This window comes from Suricata suricatta, chromosome 4 (genome assembly GCF_006229205.1).
Source record: "Suricata suricatta isolate VVHF042 chromosome 4, meerkat_22Aug2017_6uvM2_HiC, whole genome shotgun sequence".
Classification (NCBI taxonomy): domain Eukaryota; kingdom Metazoa; phylum Chordata; class Mammalia; order Carnivora; family Herpestidae; genus Suricata; species Suricata suricatta.
In genome coordinates, this window is record NC_043703.1 from 141,012,188 (window position 1) to 141,034,689 (window position 22,502).

The 22,502-nt window shown below is 46.5% G+C and overlaps 1 protein-coding gene across 3 annotated transcripts in view; it reads left to right on the top strand.

Moving 5' to 3' along the window:
• Window positions 1–73: 73 nt before the first annotated feature.
• Window positions 74–22,502, top strand: part of GALNT14 (polypeptide N-acetylgalactosaminyltransferase 14) — a 208,002-nt gene continuing 185,573 nt past the window's right edge. The window contains exon 1 of one of the 3 annotated variants that reach the window (XM_029938005.1): window positions 74–678. In XM_029938005.1, the coding sequence (XP_029793865.1) occupies window positions 550–678 (129 nt within the window). In that variant the 5' untranslated portion in view covers window positions 74–549. The remainder of the gene's footprint in view (window positions 679–22,502) is intronic. The other 2 variants (XM_029938003.1, XM_029938004.1) reach the window with 2 other exon arrangements.

Sequence of the window (22,502 nt, forward strand, 5' to 3'; positions counted from 1 at the left end):
CGAGGCCAGGGCTCCGCGGCGCCGGCGGCCCCAGAGCGGCACCGTGCGCCTCAGTCGGCGGGCGGCGGTAGCGCCCCCTCGCAGAGCCCCGCTCGCTCCCGCCCGGGCTCCCTCGGAGTCGGTCTGTCGGGCCCACGCTCTTGCTTCGCTCCCTCCCCTTCCTCCTCCCTCTGGTTCCTCCCGGGGTGCCGGGCACAGCCTCGGATTCCTCCCTCCCCGCAGCTCGAGTCCGTTTCCCTCGCGGCGGCGGCGGGCGAGGCGGCGGCGGCGGCGGCAGCGCGGGGAGCATCTCAGCTGCCACTGCGCTTTTCCGGCGGGAACGGGTGTCCAGCTTGGCTGCCCTTCGGTCCTTCCCTGCCGCTTGGCGCCCAGCGCCCTCCGCCCCTGCTCGCTTCTCTCCGAAGCGGGCGGAGCACCCAGCAGCTTCCTGCCGCCCAGGTATCCAGATCCCGAGGCCGGCGCTCTCCCGGACTCCTGCCCCGCCGACCCTGACCGCCAGGGGGTGCCCCTGGGGCGTAGCGCCGCGGAGAAGACTAGGCAAACGGGACCATGCGGCGCCTGAATCGCCGCTTGGCGCTGCCGATCTTCGGGGTGCTCTGGATCACCGTGCTGCTGTTCTTCTGGGTAACCAAGAAGAAGTTCGAGGTGCCGCCCGGACCTGAAGTGCAGACCCCCAAGGTACGGACTTGGGCGGCGTGGTGGGCGCAGGGCACTGGTTTGCAGGAGTGCGCGCAGCACGCGCGCAGGGTTTGTGGGCTCCCGGGAAGCCAGGGCAGGGGTCTGGGTGCCGCGAGCAGGTAACGGGGCGCCGGATGCGGCCACAGGGTTTTATTTCTGGATTTAGGAAAGCTCGGGGCAGCTCCCGACCAGTGGAGTGTGAGAGTGGGAGTGGGTGGCGGGAGCGCGCTCGCGGGCAGAGCGGGACGCTGAACTTGGGCGGCGTTCTGGGGTCCCGGGGCGGAGGGGACGCTGCAGACGAGCCGCTCAGGGGTGGCGGTGCGTGGACGCCGCGGGAGAGTCGCGGGTGGTCGGGTCCGGCGGTAGAGCCGGCCGGTGCTGGCGCCCGCGAGAAGTCTGGCCGCGGCTCTGACCTCCTTCCTTCCCGCAGCTGCCAGGCCCGACCAGGGAGGCCGGAGGCCGGGGGTGCGTGGCGTGCGCGTGTGCATCGCGGGCGAGCGCCGTGCAGCCTCCCGCACGCCTGCCGCCGGGCCCGCCGGCCTGTCGCCACCCCTGCTATATAATTGTCCCCGATCTCTTCAGCTGCGTGGGAAGCTGATGTGCCCTGAACACCACCAAGGAGCCTGTAAAACCAGACGCCTTGATGTTGGGGAGTTGGGGAAATGAGAATAATCCAAGTGGCTTTTCCAACTCCTGCCCAGTGGGTTCCTCCAATCCCAGCCAGAGGGTTCTCCCTTTAATTTACATTCACACATTTGCCTTTATTTCAGAGCCCCCATGCCTCCACCTCCTCTTTCTCAGACCTGGCCATGGGACACAGGAGGACTCTGGGGGTTCCTGACCACGCAGGCAACATTTACTAACTGGGTCCAGAGCAGTCCTCCGGGAACAGGAAAAAGTCCTTGGAAGAGGGTATGGTCTGAAGCTGGAGGCTAAAAGGGGGGGTGGGGGTGGGGAGGAATGAGGAGAAAAGGTAGGTCTCCCCAGTAAGTCCAGTCCGGAGGCAGAGTTTGTGCCAGGTAGACAATCGGTGCTTCTTCATAAGTAATTGTGGAAGTTGGGTGGTATCCAGATTTCATAGGTTAAAAATCAGGTTCAGTCTTTGTACCTTGCCTTAGGTCATTCTGATTTGAACTCGGACCTCTGATATTCAGAATCTTTCCACTAAATCAAGGTGTCTTTCAGATCCCCTTTTAACTAGGTCTTCTGGCACTTATGTTTTGGAATCTTGCTAATGCCCAGTTGAGTCTCACAAGTGTTTATTGACGGTCTGCTGGGCGCCAGGCAGTGTGCTGGGTGCTATGGGCACAAAGATGTAGAGCTTTCTCTGGGGGTAGGGGATTTGCTCAGGAATGGGCGCCAGGATCACACAGTGTGCCAAGCGCCAACAGGGCTCAGTGTGCTGGGTGTCATGGGAGCCTGGGGACTTCCTGGAGGAGGAGGTTGTAAGAGAACTGAGTTGAGAAGAATGAACAGTAGGTGTGCTGGGAGATAGGAAGGGCATTCCAGGTAGAGGTTAACTGTACCAAACAGGCTCAGAGGAATGACACAGCAGGTTGTGTGAATTTGGCATAATTTGGGTGTAAACCTCGTGGCTGATGGCAGGAATGAGGCGGGCAGGTATGTAAGGGTCGGATTGGGTAGGACCTTGGGGGGGGCGCTAGGGGCCCTTGGAGGGGTAATAAGCAGGGGAGTGAAGAGATCAGACTGGTGACTTCAAACAGCCTTTGGATCAATTTTCTGACCTCAGACCTACCAGTAGATCTAGAGAGCTTACCCCCCCCCCCCCCGTGGTTCTGCTCCTTGTGATGCAGTTAATGATGCCTGCAGGGACGTGAACTCTCTCTGTTTTGCATTGAACCTCATTACCTTAAGCTTACTTATTCTTAGTTTACACCAGGGAGCTGGGACAAGAGATCTGCATCCCCCTTTGGGCACTTTGTCTTTCGTCCTTACCTGCCTCTTCTCATCCTGGCACTCGCCGGACACAAATTTACTGAATGCAGGTAGATGCCCGGCTCTGCGCTAGGTTTGGAGGCCACTGTGATGAAGATACTATGTCCTTGCCCTTTGCAGGGAGGTAGGGAGGCTCACAAGTTCCTGGTTGGGGTAGAATTACAAACAATGAGTTGTGGGTGGGGTCGGGGGAGTGGTCTGATACTGGAATTCTGGACCCAGTGGTATGGGCTTCTAGTTTCGCCCACTTGCTTTTTGTCTTAATATCTTATTTTTTCTTTATCCCATGTTCTGTGTCCTTTAGAAGAATTCTATAGACTTCCAAAATCTTGGTACCTTTTATTATTAGGCACCCTTCTCAGTATATTTCTCCTTTCTTGTATCTTTTTGCTCGTGTGTGTGACCTTGTGTGTCCACATATATGTGTTGTGTGTATTTGTGAGTGTATTGTGTCTGGTAGAGGAGCACTGCTCTGTATCTTAGTATACATGTACCCGAGGAAAGAGATGGAGAGACAAGAGTCTTTCTTAGCGCCGGAACAATTTTATCGCCATGACCTATCTGTTTAGGAAATTTGCACATCCCGTACAAAGAAGCACAATTGGTTCCCAAACCTGACAGCTTGGCGCAGTCCCCTCGGACAGCCTGTTTAATCTACAAGTTTTGGGGCTTATTGCAGAGATTACGATTCTCTGCATTTGGGAGAAGGTCCTAGAATCACTGTCTATACAAGTGTACCACGTGAGTCTGGAGCAGCCTATTGATGGGTATAACATTTGGAGCTAGCTGAAGAATATTAAGTATGTTGATTTTTTTTTTTTTTTGGTAGTTTGGCCCCATGTAATCATGGCCGAATGATTTCATTCTTCTTGAGTTCCTCACGGTCCAAGCTTGTGTGAGCATGTGCACTCAGGTGAAATAACAGAAGCTCGCATTTGTGTGGCGTCTTTCAAATTCACAAGCTCTGTTTCACACATATTAGCTCATTTAATCTCCACAACAATCACATAAGGCAGATAATACTTTTATGCAGATAAGCCTGCAAAATGAAGTTCTACAGTTGGCCCCCGTAACAAGGTTATTATTAAGTGGCAGTGTCCGGGATAAGAAGGGGATGGGATCGTTTTGGGAACTGCCCACCCATAGGCTCCTTCTAGACGCTCTGCTGTGTGGACTGCCTGGGTCTGCACTTGAGGGTGATGGGGTGAGGCTAGGGATGTTCACATCATGCACGTCTCAGCCTCCTTTCCAGCATTGCCATGGTTTGTGCCTAGACACTTGCCTCTGGAGAACTTGGGGAAGGGGGAGGGTGAAGGTGTAATTTGTGGGGGAACCTCCTCAGAGGGAAATCCTGCTCTGCTCTTGGAGAAGGCCAGCTGGGGCTGGGGAGGCTCCTTCGGATGGATGGAGCGCATCCTGGTGGGGCGAGTCCGGTTGCATCCAATGATTGCAGCACTCTTTCCAGGACAGAGATTATTTCCTCAATAGTAGGATTTTGGATGGGACATGTGTCTGTTGTAGACAAAACACTCAGTTGTGCGTGAGTTCAGTATCCTAGCTTTTCCTAGGAAATGCCCATTCATAATCCTTCGAAGAGCTCTTGCCTCGGACACGTCGACGTGAAGCTTTAGAGAAGTTTTTGTCGCTCCTGGACTCCTTCCCACATAGGTAGAGGGGTTCAGCTTATTTCCCAAAGTAGGAGCAGTGGGTGCCCTTCACTTAAAAATATTTAGAGGGGTGCCTGGGTGGCCCAATCGGTTGAGCGTCCCACTTTGGCTCAGGTTGTGATCTCCAGGATTGTCAATTAGAGCCCGAATCTGGCTCTGTGCTGAAGGCTCAGAGCCTGGAGCCTGCTTCGGATTCTGTGTCTCCCTCTCTCTCTGCCCCTCCCCCACTCTTGCTCTATTTCCGTCTCAAAGTAAACATTAAAAATTTTTTAAAAATATTTAGAGAAGTCAGGGGACTTCTCTGAAAAGAAGTCAGGATATCAAGCGCTCCTTTTTTTTTTTTTCTCTCTTTAACCCTGAGCTCCCACCACCCAGCCCTCCCTGCCCCCAGGAACTGGAGAGGAGAGGACTGTGGCTAGGTCTCCTGGGCCGGGACCCCTCCGTGTAGACTCCCTGCAGCAAGTTGGCTTCCCTGGGGTCCACTACAGGCTCTAGTTCCCAGGCCCTACGTTTTCCTCCCAGAGTTGGTAAGCATCTCCCATTTGGAGATGGGATCTCCAAAGTGGGCCTGATAATAAAATAAAGCCTGTGCCTTGTCACAGCCACCTGATGTAGAGAAGACATGCTGCACTCCCGGTTTAAGAAAATTAATTGGATTTTTTTTAAGTTCCAAGAAGGGCTGGTTCTATTAATAGCTCAAGTAAAGATTTAAGTTTGACTTCTTAATGTTGATTTGATTCTTTTACCAGGTTCCCCCACCCCCAACTTCTGCAGAACCCTAATTCCTAATTGAAAATCATGTAACAAGTTTGAGGTCTTAATTCAAACTGTATTTTAGTGATAAATACTGTACCAGTAAAAATACCTGGAAAATGTTTTAATGTCTTCTCTCCCCTATCATTTGTTTGCCATTGGGAGAATTATACAATAACCGAAAGAATTAAAAAAAAAAAAGAGCAGCACATTTGTTTCTCACTTCCAAGAAACTAAATTTAGTCCAGGGGCTTAGGGTTTAGTAAAAGCAAAAGAATTTGAAGCCTGAGGGTACTTTTTGAGGAAGGTATTGGAAATGTAAAGGCTTTGAATAAAGTGCCTGGGGCCCATATAGATGTGTTTGTGCTCTACTAGAAGTATAGCAAACACTATTAGAAAAGAGTTTGTCTTTCGGTAGTGTTTGCATGCCACAAAGACCTTGAATAGATGACACTGTTATTTTATTCCCCATTTAGTAGATTATTTCTCCCACTAAAAAAATATCATGAGTTTGAGAGAGACCCTATTGAACTGCTGACACTCAGAGTGTGCATCCTGGACTCTGTCCAGGAACTTGGACTCTGGCACGACCAGAAGTAGCCCACTGTCAGATGAGTGTCTGTCATTTCCTTCACTCCTGTGTGTGTTGGTGCCGGTGCTGGGCGCTGGGCTCTTTGCCCCTTCGCCGTGGTTCCCAAAGCAGGTGGAGGGTAGTGTTGCTTCGAGGTCCAGCCAGCTGCTGCCAACGAGCCTGGGAAATATGAAAGTAGCAGGTTGGAACCTCAGATATTCAAGAAATAGCCTGTCTCTGTAGTCATCAACAAGCTTTTTTTTTTTCCTTTTTCTATTTTACCCCGAGCTCTCCCCAGCACTCAAATTCAAACCCATGAGGCTGGTGGGAGTCTGTCTGCCCACCTAGGGTTGTCCCCACATCCCAGCTTGCTTTCCCAGCCAGCACTCCCCTTCAGGGCCCAACGGGGGGGGGGGGGAGGCTTCTGTCCTAGGTAGGGACCCATGGATTGGATCTGGGGGAGCTCTCTCTCTCCCTAAATCCTTGTTCCCCTAACTGGCCTCCGGCTTTCAGAAAACAAAGACCGGGAAGTCCTGTCTCAAATGTCCCTGGAGGCATAGAATGATACCCTGCTCAAATCAGGGAAGACAGAGGGGCAAAACCAAGAAGGAAAGAGAAATTAATGTCCCTGTCATGAGCCTCCTCAGCCTGTCTAGAGACTGACTACCCTTTTTCAAGGTTGCTCATGTGTTTGCTTCATTTCAAAGTGTTAATTTCCACTCATCAGACGTCATTTATAAACTAAACAGGGACAGAATGAGGCTGCCTTGGCTGATGCCTGAGGCCCAGGGTTTCCACGTGGCCTGGCTCCCAGGCTAGCTAGTCTACCTCCTTTGCCTGCCTCCTTTCCCACAGCTTTCCATTCCCAATTTCCCAGTCTTCTCCATGCTGAGGCACATGTGAAGACATGGGTTGCTGTGTCCTTGTGTAGAGTCTAACATGTCCAGTTCTGTCGCTCGTCCAGAGCATCTCAAAGTCCCCACTGCATTTTCTGGAAGAGCATCTGAATGATAAAGCAGGGACACATCCCCGGCTCCTCTCTCCTGATGGTCCGCGAAGCCTGCCATGGCATTTGCACATTCCACCCCAGAGACCAGCATTAGAGAGCCACCATCTGCTGGGGAAGTGAGTGCGGATGTGCCCGCTGCCCACTGCAGCTGGCTGCTGACCCTTGTCCCCGCGCAGTGCCCCTGAGTGGGAGCCTTCCCACTCACAGGAGCCTCAGAGACTTGCACTGTTCCCTGGAGTCGGGAGCCTCAGAGCCCAACCCTCCTCTGGCAGCTCCTGTCACGTAATCACATGAGGTGTCACCTTCTGGCTTTTCTTGTGCGTGTGGCAGCCCAATGGCAGTGCCGGAGGGAACTGTGTCCTTTCTCCCAGACCCAGTCTCCCCAGCTGTGAAATGGGGGCAGTGTTGCTACGCCCCCCCCCCCGCCTGTCTCGCACCAGCACCCCCCAGCAGGTCTCAGTTTTTTTTGGGGTGACTCGGGAATGACTCTGAAAGTAAGACCTCATGGCTATAAATAATTATACCACAGATCCTCCGTGTCTATTACTTATCTTTTAATTATTTTACCAGAAACGCTAGATTAACCAAAAAAATAAATCAGGCTCCGAGTCCTCAGATGTTGAGCTGATTAAGAAAGAAGCCCTTTGGGATGTGGAGGAACACACACGCGCACTCGGGTACCCTGGGGAATTCTGCAGAGGCTCCTGAAATCTGCTGGCTCTGGTATTTTGGAATTTCAGAATAAACGGCCTGATGTGACCTTCTAGGGCAGCAGAGTTTGCATTTGGCAGCCACTGCTGCCATCACAGGACCTAATGAAGGCACGCTAGCAGGCTGAGGGAGAGAGGAAGAGGTCTGTGCGCTATGAGCCAGGGGTCCTCTTTCCTTTTGCTTCTCTTTCACACCATCCCCTCTTCCCTCTACCACATTCGCTGTCCTCTTATGTGTGTCTCCTGGAAAGCTGGTGGGGTCCAGAGCAGAGAGCCCCAGGGCACTTGGTCAGGAGCCCCAGGAAGAAGTCTTGGGGGGGGGGGACAGGAACCCCAGGACTTTCCTGCAGCCCCAGCCAAGGTCAGGAGCAGCCTGCATCCCTGCCCCCCTGGATCAAAAAAAGCAGCTGTTAATGAAAAAGGGAAGTGGCTGCCTTGCCCTGGGCCACCCTGGAACATTCTGCTCTGATGCCCTGGGAGCAGCGTGAGCCCTTGCAGAAGTGGAGGAGCCGTCTGACCCACAGCCTCTCGGACAACGCTGTTTCTGAGTACAACGTCTCTTCTGCACACCATTCCCAGAGACAAGATTAGGCACTTAAAAAATAATTAAATTCTCCTCATGTCACTTGTCTTCTTAACTGTAAGCACTACAGAGATCTTTCAAGGAAATGCAAGGGAGAGCTGTACACTCACATGTTCCTGCCATTGGATTTGAATTCCCAGATGAAGGGAACAGCCACCCAGCTGCCTCCTTTCTAATGATCCCGGCTGTTTAAACCCAATTTGCATCTCATTCCAGGCCAGGAGAGAGAGGGGGGAAACATCTAGAGAACGGGTGAGACTGCCCCTCTTGACAACCTCTCTCCAAAGAGGCTAACTGTTCCTTTTCCTCCTCTCACTATGGTTTAGAAATTAGGGTTTTTCTTCCCTGTGGTCGGGAGTGGAGATTTATGTAGCTTTTCTTGTTCCTCTGAGAACGCTCTAGTCATTCATTACCCGCTGCCCCCCTCCCAACAGCCTCCCCCCAGCCACAGAGAGACCGGTCCAATCAATATTTATGCGCCCATCACTCGCAGCTGCAACACACAGGCATAATGCACGCCAAATTCCTTGATGGCCATTGAAAAATTAGCTGTTGCCTATATTTCAGGCTCATTGTTTTCTAGGATCTCGGGGAGATCAGAGCACGTGGTGCACAGATTAATTAAGCTGCCCAGATAATTGGCTGTTAATAGACGACCAATTGATGGCTGCCAGCTGGGTGCAGAACTGACTGAGGTGCTTCCAGCGGGCTGGGGTCTTCATCGGTGGAGGAACTGGCTCAGAGACTTGATTAATTAAAGGTGAATCAGGAACAAGACGTTAAGCAGTAGCTTCTTTCCTCTACCACTTCCTGTGATGTTTTGTGGTTTACACAGTGTTTGTTTTCACAAATGCCTCCTTTGATCTTCCCTGCAACCGCGTGAGCTGGAAGTTAGTAATACTCTCACTTTCTGGAGTCCGATGAAGCCGAGGTTCTAAGGGGGCGGAGACTCCGACTCCGGCAGGCACCCCCAACCAATAAGTTGTCTTGAACTCACCCCTTTGACTCCAAAGCTCACGTTCTTTCTATTATGGCCATGCTTGACTTCTGGTTTCCCCCTGGAAAATGAAATCTATTTTAGGTATGTACATGTTGTATGTGTATTTTCACATGGACAAAAAATTAGCGCTCTTGCTGAGAAATGACTCCTAATCTCTAATGGAATACCAGTGTTGGTTTTCTGCACACGGAAGGGAACAGAGAAGTGAATTAGGGGCACCAGAGAGCCCGTCTCGGAAGGAGCACTGCAGGGCCAGGAAGCCTTTGGGTTTTCTTCTAGGACGGGCCAGGTTTAACTTACCCATGGGCCCTATAGAAACATGCCACAGGATGCTACCTTCTGCTGTGGGAAGATGCCGGACCAGAGTGGCTCCCTCCTCGTGTGGGTGAGGACGTCCCTCCTAGGCTGGCGGGATTGATGGCAGGAGATGAAGCTTCGCTGTCATTCACGAGGCTGTTCCTCTCAAAAGTCAACGGGATTGTGCAATTAAGACAGACACCGTTGATTTGAATCCCTTTCCTGATGAATGTGGTCCTTAGACAATCAGAAGCAATTCCCCTCTAAGAGGAAAAATGTCATTTGAAAGAACCCAATATGTCCTATTTGAAATGCAAGGCAAGTGTGTGGGGGCATGGCTCCAGGGACGTGCCTTTAGGAGAGATACGTGGCATCGTCTAAGCCTCCATCTCCAAGCAGAGGGTGCCCTGCCTGTGTGGTGCTGTTTAGCCCTGAAGACCCCTTGATGACTGATTGCTCAGTCCTGCCTTGTAGTCTGACTGCCGGCTGCACCCAGTACAGGGCTCAGCCGGCTGCTTCGGAGGACGGGTGTTACTAATGTAGTTGCTGCCCGTGTGCATGTTTCAACTTACAAAAGCAGAAAATCAGGAGCTGCTAATGTCTTCCTGGATATTTTGTCTGCAAGTCAAATTAACTACCGGAAGGCTCGTGGTGGTGCTTTTATTATATGGCCAGAATGACAAAGTCAGTGTCTACTCCAAGACCCTAAGTGGAAACATGATGTTTTCACTCTTGTCTATTTTCATTGAGCATGGCAACATTAATGGGAACTGTATTTTTAACAAGCGTGCATGGAGTTAGAACAAAAAGTAGTGTAAACCCAATAACTCTGATATTTTCCCTCTCTACTAGGAGGCCCTACTGATTTTCTAATCATATTTGCTCAATTCTGGATCACATAACTCCCTGGAATTCTCCCTGCCTCTCTTAAAACTGACATTATGGTTTCTGCTCCAGGTTTTAGCTGTTCTCTTAAAACGGAGCATGTATTTTGGAAAGCTTCTTGGTAGGGCCTACAAAAGCTGAACATATAAAGATACCTATGACCATGCAGTTTTTCTCCTAGCTGCAAACCCCCAGAGAAATAAATTTGCATTTTGGTGAATGTCATGTATTTGAATAGGAGTCAGCACACTTTTTCTGAGAGCCAGACAGTATGTAATTTTTTTCTTTTTCTTTTTTTTTTTTTTTTGGTTATACAGTTCCTGTTGTAACTACTCAACAGTGCTGTTGTAGAGTTTGCAATAATGTAAGCAGGTGGGCATGGCTGTGTTCCAATAAAACTTTATTTATGGACACTGAAATTTGAATTTCATGTATTTTTCACATCTCATGAAATAGACTTCGTTTAGTATTGCATATTTTCAAATATTTATACACGTAAACTGCATTCTTGGTTTGCAGGGTGTGCTGAAAAAGGCGGCAGGCAGGCCAGATTTGGCTGTGGGATTCTATTTGTATAAAACACAGAAATAGGCCAAACTAATGCATGGTGTTAGATGTCAGTTTCATGGGGTTAGTGACAAGAAGCGGGCAGGGGTACTTGGGGAGAACCGGTTCGGTTCAGTTTCTTGATCTGGGTGCTGGTTTACTCAGATGTGTTTGCAAAAATTCACTGCACGCAGGCTCTTTTCTGTTAGTGTATTTCACTTTGACAAAAGTTAAAAAAAACAACAACCTCTGAGTGTGTGTCTTCTGACTCAGATTTGAGCACCTCATATGAGGTTAGAGTATGTAGTTTTTATTCTTTTTATACCTAGTGATTGCTGTTTGCTGGAGGAGACCGTCTCTGGAGAAAGTTCTTGATTGGTCTTTCTAGTTTCCCAAGTCTTATTCCCTTTAATAATAAATAAGTGGTAATAATAAATAATCAGGGAGAAATTTAACAACTGGTGTGACAAGGGTACCAGCCAACCAGAGTATGTGCTGTGTGTTAACCCCTTAGTTGCTGGGTCATCAGAGGATGGGGAGGATTCTAGAAGAGTGGGTGCTGTCGGCGGGTGTGGGGGGCATCAGGACAGCGGGAACCATGTGTAGGACTTTGACTGGTGTAGCTGTCCCATGGTGAATCCAGGCTGAAATCTACTTATGCCTATAGGTAAGAGGTGGAGGTTTAATTCCAGAGTGTGGAATTATGTGGCACAAGTTATTGGCTTGCAGAAAACCAGCTTTTTTTGTGTGTGTTTCCAGGATGAATGCAAAGAACTAATGATCTGGGCCCCTAGTAAGTACCAGGTGCTGTGTGTGTGGTCATCTATTCTTTATAACAACCCTGTGCAGTAGGCATTATTCACTTCATTTTTCACAGGAGGAATCTCAAACCTTAGGGGAGTTAAATGACTTTCCCAAAGTCATGTGGCTCGCAGGTAGAAGAGCTGGATTCTAAAAGGGCCCTGGCCGGCCCTTGAGCCTACCCTCTTTCCACTTCTCACTGGTTCACTCCATGCTTCCTTCTCTCCCCTCACACGCCCACCCAGCGTGCTGCTTTGGAAGTAATGACTTCAATAGATCTTTACTTTAGCAACCAGCCCTTCCAGCAGCCTTTGTTCTGCTTCCTGGAATTACACACGTCTTGTTTAGACCAAAAGCTATTGAATGAAGTAGTTTTCTATCAGAAGCTGGCTCTTCCAGGACGAGTCATTTTATAACAGTATTCAAAGAGAAAACTTTACGACATTTTCAAAGAGAAATATATTGTGCTTCCAGTACCATTTGACATCCTTATGAACTCTTCTGCAGATGACTGGGAATATTTCTGGTTCCCTGGGTTAAGCTTTAGAATAGGAAATCCGTAAGGGATCAGGTGCTTGCCAGTGTTAAGGTGCTTTAGGTGTACCTCAAGACAGACTAGAGGACAGTGAGAATTGATCAGTAGATGCGAACATGCAGAGGCCATAGTGGATGGCTAACCACTCCCAATATCATCCCTCCCTCGGAGAGGAGTAGTTCCTTATCTAGCTTAATAACACCAATTATTTGGTTGTTTGTGCTGAGGAGTTGAAAGCTATCATGTGCCGGGAAAATACTCAGCATGGAGCAGTAATTATGGATCAGCTGATGATAAAGGATGCGTTGGATTGACTGCTAATTAGATTATTAGCAGGAAAAACAAATACCTGCTATTAATACAATAAATATGCTGCATTTATGATACTCTCTACTTTTAATGCATATTCCTTTTTATAATGTGCAGTTTCCTTTTTTTCTCTTTCAGGGCCAAGACTTCCAATTTCCCCTAGTCATGCTAAGCATATTTGTTTATTGAGCTGTAATATGGCCATTTTCTTGTTTCCTTCTGGTCCCAGAGGGGGGTTGGGAGAGCTGATACATATTGAGTGCCACACGTCAGGACCTGAAATGTGAAGTGTGTCAGGCCTTTTACAGGAAAGAGTCGGGCTATTCCAGAGCAGCGTCCAGATCTTTCCCATGGGCACTGTGTCTTTTTAAAGGGTAAGGGATCACGGGGTTTTCCCTGTGAGCTCAGTGCTGGAGTTAATTGCCAAAGAGATGACCTGATTACCTTTTGTGTGGCATTTTAAGATTTGGTCCTTGTTGTCTTGGATTGGACAGTTGGGTGTTTCGGGTGCCAGCATTCCCCACCGGGTCAGCCATGTAGGTTGACTGTGTGTCCCCTAGCAGTGTTGAGTGTCAGATGGATTTGCTTCCATCTGAAAGAGCCCTTGGGAGTTTCCTTGGTTGCCAGGGGAGAGATGCCCACTCCAGAAAACACCAAAGGGGCAGCTCTGGCCATCCCCTTGGTAAGCAGTGCAAGTGACCGTCAGGTGTCCTGCATGAAGTGCGAGAGAGGGAACTGGTGCGTGACCACCATGATATGCCGAGAGTCTTTGCAGGAAAGAGAGTTTTCCAAGGAGAGAGGGGTGTGTGACTGCCTTTTGTGAGAAATGCTAGGTGCTTTATCTGCGTTAAGTCATCCGTTCCTTTTAACCACCCCATGAGGTTGGCAGGCTGAGATTTAGCTGGTGCTGGCCAGTGCCATCATGCTGGGTGTTTAAGGTTGGTGGTGCCCTTCTGATTAAACAGATGGGCCATACAGGTTGTTAAAATGTTCTCTTATGAATATTATCTCTAGATGACATTGATTAGCCTTGTTTTACTCATGAGGAACCTGAGGTTCAGGAAGTTCCAATAACTTGCCCAAATCAGTAGAGCTAGTAAGTGGCAGAGCTGAAACAGGTCTGGGTGATTCTGGAGCCCAGGCTGGGGTACCATCCGGATGGTTCACAAGGGGCAATGAGCTTCTTGAAGGGGCTTCTTTTGGGTGCCTGGCCAGCGTGGGGAGACAGCGTAGGCAAATTTCCTGCCACTGGGGAGCTCATCAGTTCATCCCACAAGCCCTTATGAGGCACTGCTGTAAATGAAGCCCTATATAGGAGATGCTCCAGCTGGGGCCCTGCCCTCATGTCAAGGACAGATTTGGGGCAGTAATGGCATATGGAGCTGTGGCTGTCTGCCGGCTCCTGGCCACTTTTCTCTAAAACTGCCTCCCTCCTGGTTTTACATTTGTTGTGTATTACTGGAAGGATACAGCTTTATCTCTAGGATGGCTTTTTAATGGTGAAAGGGACCACAAGATGAAAAAGGATCTTTTCTCTCTTTTGAGTTAAAGTGGAAGATGAAGCCAAGGGGGTAGAGAGGATCTTAATTTGGGTTCATGGGATAAAGGTTTGAGAAGATTGCTTTTGAATTTACTAGTTGTTTTTGCAAGGGTGACTTTCTTCCCCTGATCATGTCACTCTCCCGTTAGCTCAGAAAGCTCTAGTTGAAGGTCAATCTCATCCTGAAAAGCTGTTTCACTAAAACAGGAACCTGTTATTCTATAATGCCTCTTATTAGAAGAAGCATTTAGAGAAGTCTTTTAAAGTCATTTTGGTGATTGTTGAAGAAGTGCGTTTTCCGGGATCTACTTGTCCCCAAAGTGTGTGCTGTTTCAAAAGCAGAGTCCTAGTGGAAGGCAGACAGGAAAAGAAAACCAACTGCAGGATAGAAAATAGGGCGGCTGACCAACTCATGTGGGTTGGATTGACCGGATGCCTGCTGTGATTCTGTACTTTATTGGGCACCCAAGAGCTGGGTCTGCCCATGGCTAAATCCAGCCCCTTCTACCGGCTGTTTATGTACAGCCTGGGAACTAAGAATGGTTTTGGTTTGGTTGAGACAGAGACAGAGCATGAGAGGGGGAGGGGCAGAGAGAGAGGGAGACAGAATCTGAAGCAGCCTCCAAGCTCCAAGCTGTTAGCACAGAACCTGACACAGGGCTTGAACGCAAGATCATGACCTGAGCTGAAGTCGAAAGCTTAACCGACTGAGCCACCCAGGCACCCCAGGTTTCTTACATTTTTAATGGTTGGAAAAAAACGCAAAACAAAAATGATATTTTGTGGCACATGAAAACTATAGGAGATTCAAATTTCAGTGCCCATCAGCAAAGTTTTATGAGAACAGAGCCACGCTGGCTCCTTTATGTATTCTCTGTGGCGGCCTCACACCGCCCTGACAGAGCTGGACAGTGAGGGAGACTGGTTGGGTTACAAAGCTCATATTTTACAGGGCCCTTTAGAGAAAAATTCTTCTAATTCCTACGTATTTGCTTCTCATAGTGCGGATTCCTGGGTGGGGGTATTTGTTCACCTGGATGTTTGTTAGAAATGCCAAACCTCAGGCCTTACCTACCAATATTACATCCGCATCTAAGCAAAATCCCTGCATTGTTTCTGGGCAATTGAAGTTTGAGAAATGCTGTGTTAGGTGTCAACTGACTCTTACAAAAAGCTTATATGGGGCAAACAGGTCTAGAGTCGGTGCCACATTTCCCTACTTACAGTGAATTCAGCTGGATTGGATCGTTCAAGTCTAAAGTCCCATTCCCCCAGTTGGACTGGGGGTTCTTCTAGTTACAGCTGCACAAGGATCCAGGATATTTCCTCAGTGCTCCCAGGAATATGGGCAGGGCCTTGAATCTTCCAGGCATTGTGGTCACAGTTGGAAGATCATTGACCAAACCTTCATCATTGTGCTGATCCCCGGGCTGGCAGGTTCCTTGTGATGCCAGGAGTCCCCATGCTCAGGGTCCCGCCTACCTAGGGGCAGCACTGAGGCATCCCTCTTGGATCTTGCTACGTCCTGGGTACCCAGCACCCTTAGGACTGGCTGCCTCCATTGTTTTCCAATCTGGAGGAATTCCCTTTCTCCATCACCTTCTGTGCTACTTATTATTTCAACAACACAGGCTTTTGCATATCACCTTCCTGGAAGCAAGGGAGCATCAAGTCTTGGTAATGTGCTGAGATTAGGGGCTGGGGTAGGGCTGGGCTGGGAGTGAGTAGGTAGAATGCAGTGTGAAGAAATACAATGAATATCCCAGTATGGAATCCTACCATGCCTGCAGTATATAACGATGGAGCTGATGAGACAATCAGTATAATCTAGGACAGGAGCAAATGTAGACTGTCTTCCTGGAGGACAAGAGGGAACTTCTGTAGGAATTTAGAGGAACAGAGATGGTGTGGGTGGCAGGGGCAAGGGAGGCTTGAGGTGCTGGTCTCCAGCAAGAGTGAGCAGAGGTCAGGGGAAACCAGGAGCAAGCCAGATGTGGAAGAGTTTGAAATAAAGTCATTTGTTTATTTTTGTTCTAGATGCAAGTATGTCTCAAGGTAAGCAGATCTCCCAGGTTGGGAGTATTGTACCCTACTCTTTGGGGACTTTGTTCAGTACATGTTTTGGGTTTAAGGGTTTTACCTGCTCAGAGTATGCTCATCACTCTTAAAGTAGCAATTCAATGAAATTTGAATTTGATGTTCCCTTTCTTTTACCCATTGGCCTAAATGAGTCACTGTGTGTGGTTTGCATTTCTCACTAAGGTTGATTCTGGTTTTTCCTGACCACCTATTTTCATCTTTAATTCATATAACTGCTTCTTAGAGAAATGCTCCTCTGGAAGAGTCATCTCACTTGTCTTCATTCCCTTGATGAGGCCTTTGCAGGGCTGTGGCCAAAAGTCACCTGCAGCAGTCATGTCCTCTGAGATATGGGTGGGGTCCTGAGGTCCTGAAGGCCTGAGTCCATGTGCATTAGTTGGAGGAATGAAGTAGCGATATCCCAGCTGGTGATACCAGGAAGATGGATCACAATAAGTTCTAGAAGCTTCCCTCCTTCTTATATATACCAGGTAGCCCAAGGCTGGTGGCTTGTTTGTGTTACCTGCAATGTGTGGCTGATCCACTGTACCTCTCTCCAGATTACCATCTTGGGAAGCTAGATTAGGAAAGGACCTAATGCAGCAGACATGCACATAGGCTCATGATGTACCAGGTTAAAAAAAAAAAAAAGAAGGATTCAAAATTGTGTCCATAGTAGGACCTTATTTTAACAGAAGATGTATATTGAAAAAAAATCTTAGAACATCAAAATGGGTGATTTGCCTAAATGAGATATTGTCTAGGCTATCTGATCGCTGCTCATTAATTAATCATTTGATTGATTTAGGTTCCTCTTGTCCCTAGCGCCTTTCATTCCTTCCTCCCCCTGCTTTTACATAAGCAAGATAGCAATCTGGTTATATAAACTATGTCTTTCTCTGGGCACCTGTCATCAGAATAGAAATGTGGATAAGCGTTTACAGATCTGTTGTGGTCCTTATTAAACAGGAGAGAGAAAGAGAGAGACATTGATCATATTGTATATACGTCTTTGTATCTTACCCATCATTTAATCACATATCCTAGAAATGCTCAGGTCAGCCAGCTTGTTTTTAATGACTGCATACTATTCTATGATTTCATTCACCTGTTTCCATTTAGTTGGCCTCCCCCTTGTCTCTCAACTTTGTCACCAAACAGTGCGGTCATAAATACTGCACGCATATTCTTACACATTGGGGCTTTTGCTTCTATGGGATAGATTTTGAAGAATGGGAATTATGAATCAAAGGGAGTCTGTTTTTATGTGAATGGTATGGTAATATTGCTTTTAGAAGCAGTGTAAAAATCCACATTTCCACCAGCAAAGTGTGAGAACTCTTTCCCTGGCATCCCCTTTAGCGTAAATGTTACCATTTTTCTTTTGCCAATCTGAAGGGTAGAAAACAGGATCCTATTGCAATCTTACATTCTTCTGACTTCCAGAGAGTTGGCTGTGTTCTTGTATATTCACTGCCCTTAAGGATCTGCTCTTCTGTGTTGTATCTATTCATACCCTCTGCCTTTTTTTCCAGTGGGCTGTTCATCTTTTTCTTGTCAAGTGTAAGCGCTCTTTGTATGTTGGACAGATTTTTTATTGGCTGTATGTATTACAGAGTTTTTCTAATCAATTGTTATACTATTGATTTTATTTATAATATATATTGCCATATAGTGTTTTTGCTCGTTTTCTCACAGTTAAATGTCTTTTTAATACTAGCTAACGAGTGTTCTGTCTTAATAAAAAGATCTTCCTAACAGCTGGGTTATATGTAGAACAGCCTAAATTTCCCCTTCTACATGACTTAAACATTTTTTAGGGGCGCCTGGGTGGCTCAATCGGTTAAGCATCCGACTTCAGCTCAGGTCATGATCTCACCATTCGTGGGTTCGAGCCCCAAGTCAGGCTCTGTGCTGACAGTTCAGAGCCTGGAGCCTATTTCAGATTCTGTGTCTCCCTCTCTCTCTGCCCCTCCCTTGTTTGCACTCTGTCTCTCTCTGTCTCAAAAATAAATAAACATTAAAAAAATTAAAAAAAAATTTTTAAATCTGAAATCCATCCAGAATTCATTTTTATGTAGTTTGAGATAGGGATTCAGCTCTCTTTTCTTTTGAATGGGTAGTCATTTGTGTCAATATCCCTAATTAAATAAACCATCATTTCCTCCACTGACTGAAATACTATGTTTGTCATATATTTACCCAAAATGTTGAGTTTTAGTTCCTGGAATTCAATTCTGTTCTCTTGAGCTATTTATATCCTACTGTGCTGATATCATACTTTTACTAGGCCTTTCTTAGTAAATCCAGTGGATTTCCTAGATATAAAGTCATATCATTATCAAAATGAGTTAAATTTATCTCTTCTGTTTGAATACTTCTTGATTATTTCATTATCTTGTTTTGTCACATTTGTAAGAACTTTAAGATGACAAAACATGTGAATATAGGACTTTTTCTTGATTTTGATGCACATGGTTGTAATGTTTCACTATTTGCTGTCCACTTTTATGAACTATTCTTAAGAACAATTTTTTAAATTTTAGAGTGTGAGTGGGGAAGAGAGGCAGAGGAAGAAAGAGAGAATCTTAGCATGGAGCCTGATGTGGGGCTCGATTCCATGACCCTGGGATCATGACCTGAGCTGAAAACAAGAGTCGGATGCTCAACTGACTGAGCTATCCAGGCACCCCTGAAATAGTGTTTATTGTATTTTAGTAGCTTCCTATTCCTGTTTTACCTAAAGTTTTTTTTTAAATTAGAAATATTTTTTAATTTTTAATATTTTGATTGAATTATATGTTTCTCTTTTATTGATGCAATAAATTATTTTGATTTCCTTATTCAAACCATCCTTATATTCCTGGAATAAACCCTATACAGTAATCATTTATTTTTATTGTTGCTGCTGGATTTTATTTGTTGGTGTTTATTTGGAATTTTAACATTTGTATTCATGAATTAGATTGGTGTATAGTTTTTTTGGCTTATATTTAAGAGGGTAATGCTTTCATAATGAATTAGGAAGATTTTTTTTAAACATGTGGGGATAGTCAAATAACTTGGATGTATCTGTTCTTTAATGGCCACATGAAACTCAGTTCTGAAATGATCTGGTCCTATTGACTTCTCCAGTAGTAGCCCTGGACTACCTTACATACCTATTTTTATTTTTCAATCCAATATGATAATGCTTGTCTTTTAATAGGAATATTCATCATATCATAATTCATGGAATCATTGATCTATTAAATATTTACTATTTAATTTTTTATCTTTCTCCTTTATAGTATTGTCATTAGTTTGGCCAGTGACCATTTCAACTCCTCTGCCCTTTTTCCATTTGGACATCTTACTGTGCCATCACCATTGACTGTTACCTTCCTTTTCAGGGTATTCAAATACCTATTTCCCTTTATATTAAAATTTTTTTATGTTTATTTATTATTGAGACAAAAACAGAGCATGACTAGAGGAGGGGCAGAGAGAGAGGGAGACACAGAATCTGAATCAGGCCCCAGGCTCTGAGCTATTAGCACAGAGCCGGACGCAGGGCTTGAACCCACGAAACATGAGATCATGACCTGAGCCGAAGTCAGACACCGAACCGACTGAGCCACCCAGACGCCCCTCAAATACCTATTTCTATGAAAACAAGATGTCGGTGACTTTTCCCTGCCAAGATGTTTTCCTCATCTATTCATTATCAATCTGATGAGTTGAACCTCATAGGGCCATTTTTACTTCCTTACACTTGCTTACACTGAAAGTAGGTGGAATTTCCGAAGGCTTTTACTCACTTCACCTACCACCCCTAATTTCCAAGTTTTACTGAGATAATTTAACACTTCTAGAACTAAACGCCAGGTTTTTCTTTGCACAATGACCCTTCTTTTTCAAGTACTCTTATTTGTGACTTATATTACACATTCCAAACACTTTCCTACCATTTAGATGTAACAAATCATGAGATTTACACTCACCGCTGTATTCTCTTCATCTCACCCATCTTGAGATTTCTGTTTGAATTCATTCATGTTTTCGATCTGAGCATTATCCCCAGATGGGGCATGTAGGTTATCTTTTCTGTGAACCCTTGCATGTCTACAAATATTCTGCAGATTGGACAGGTTTGGGGGGAGGGCGCCTGGGTGGCTCAATTGGCTGAGCGTCTGACTTTGGCTCAGGTCATGATCTCATGGTTTGTGGGTTTGAGCACTGTGTCTGGCACTGTGCTGATAGCTCAGAAACTGGAGTCTGCTTCAGATTCTGTGTCTCTGTCTCTCTTTGCCCGTCCCCTGCTCATGCTCTGTCTCTCTCTCTCTCTCTTTCAAAAATAAGTAAACATTTAAAAAAAAAGATGGGACAGGCGGGTGACATCTGACTTGGCCACCGGCCATTTTGTGGGTGCACTGTCTTTCTGATCCCAGTTTTGTAGATGCAGGTTTACGTGAAGACTAATTACTTTTCCTTTGTAAGTTAACTCTTTTTTCTTGGGTACTGGTGAGATTTTCTCCTTATCCATGGAACTTGGGAACATATCTTGGCCTATGTCCTTTTCCATGACTCCTGTGAGGAGCTCAGTTCCAGGTCTTTCTTCAAGGGAAATGCTCCACTTTTCTTAAGTTAATTCTTATTTATTCTTTATATGTTCTCTTGGACAGGTTGGGGGCGCCTGGGTGGCTCAGTTCATTAAGCGGCTGACTTCAGCTCAGGTCATGATCTTACCGTTTGTGGGTTCAAGCCCTGTGTTGGGCTCTGTGCACAAGTGGATCTGTTCTCCAAATTTCTTTTTGCCTTTGATTTTTAGGTCTTTTGGTTTTTGCCCTTGTTGTGATAGTTTTTTCCATTTGGTCTTCCAAACCACTAATTCAGGTCTCTACAGCAGTGATGCCCTTTGTCAACTCATCTGCTGAGCTTTCTAGTATGAAAATCATAATTTTTGGTCAGAAGGTCTTTTTGTATGTGTGTGCTATGAATGAATCATTAGGTGATGTTATCATTTTTGTTTGTGTTGCCCTTTGGCTGCTCCAGCAGCTCTATTTCATCAACAGCTTCCTTCTCTAAGTGTCTTGCTTGTTCATCTTTCTGGCTTCTTGCCCCTTCGTGGGTGGCTTGTTCCCTTTGTTTATTAGATGAGGCTTAGGATCAGCTGTCTGGCTGTCTTCAGGTACGATCAGCAGAGGGTGGTGAGAGTGGTGTAGTCTCAACTTCTATGCTTTGGAGTGGTTCCACTTGGCCAGTGTCAGTTCCCCGAGGCACCAGGAGGAACTACCTAAATTGCTCTAGTGCCAGGCTAGAGAGGACTTTGTGGGTCCCAGCCCTTCCTCTGAGCCAGGGAAATGGAAGGCCCCCTCAGAGTGCTCATGCCAGGAATGCTGCCTTCCTCCCAGAGCTCAGTACCCCCCTTGGTCAAGGGGTTTGGGACTCTGCTCTTGCTCTGCACCTCTCTGCTCTTATCTTCCATGCTGTCTTTCAGCCCTGCATCTGCTTCCTCCATCCAGCGCGGTAGGACCTGTGGTCCCTCTCACAGACTCTAGACCATACCCCTGTGCTGGTCTCAGGGTCTGCCTGACTCAAGAGAGCACCCTGCAGTTGGATTGGAGTTGAGAGAGACGACTCCACATTTTAGTAAAGGGCATGTTCAAGACACTGTTGTCCCAAATTGCTTCTTCAGTTTCTGAATTTTCAATAGTGAATTTTCCGAAATTCCAAATTAAATTTTTTTTAATATTTTTATTTATTTTTGAGACAGAGAGAGACAGAGCATGAGGAGGGGAGATTCAGGTTTCTTTGAGTCTTTGCATTACCTTTCATATTCTGCTGCATTCTGGGAGATGGGTTATGCTTCAGTTTTCATTGGTAAATGTTACTGTGATATTAAGCAGCTGTATATAATAATACCACTGGATAGGCCTAACTTCTCTTGATTTAAAATGGCTTCCTTATGGGGCCATTTGGGAACATCTAGGCTTAATCCATCACAATGTAAGAGTTCCAGGAGGATATGGTGATGAGATTCTGTGGGGATGGCAAGAATGAGAAGATGTGAAGTAAAATCAGGGACAAACTCAATGGTGTTGTGGGCCGATGAGCACAGTATCAGATCTTGTTCCATAGGGTGGACAGAGTGCCAAGTGGACCCTGAATTTCTGGGAAATCAGTTGGCCAAGATGTTACCAGATGTCCTTTCAAGTGGGGAGAACCTGAATGGTCATGAATAGATCATGAATATTGGCCATTTTTCTTTGAAGACTATGGCATATTACAAAGATTAGCTCATGAAAAATTCAAGAGATCTTCACCTTTTTCAAAATTTATTAAGCATCTCTTCTGTACAAGATTGTGTGCCTAGTGCTGTCCCATACGTCTCATTTGATCTGTACCAGCACACTAAGTGACACAACATTTTCACAGTTTATGTGAAGAATGAGGCAGAGACTCATTCAAGGTGACTTATTCAAGGTCATGCATCAGTAAATGCCTGTGACATGCCTTTATGAGCTGATCAGGAGGCCTGACTCAGATGTGATAGTGTTGTTGAAAAGTGTAGATTTTGGTCCAGGATTTGCTCCAACAGTGC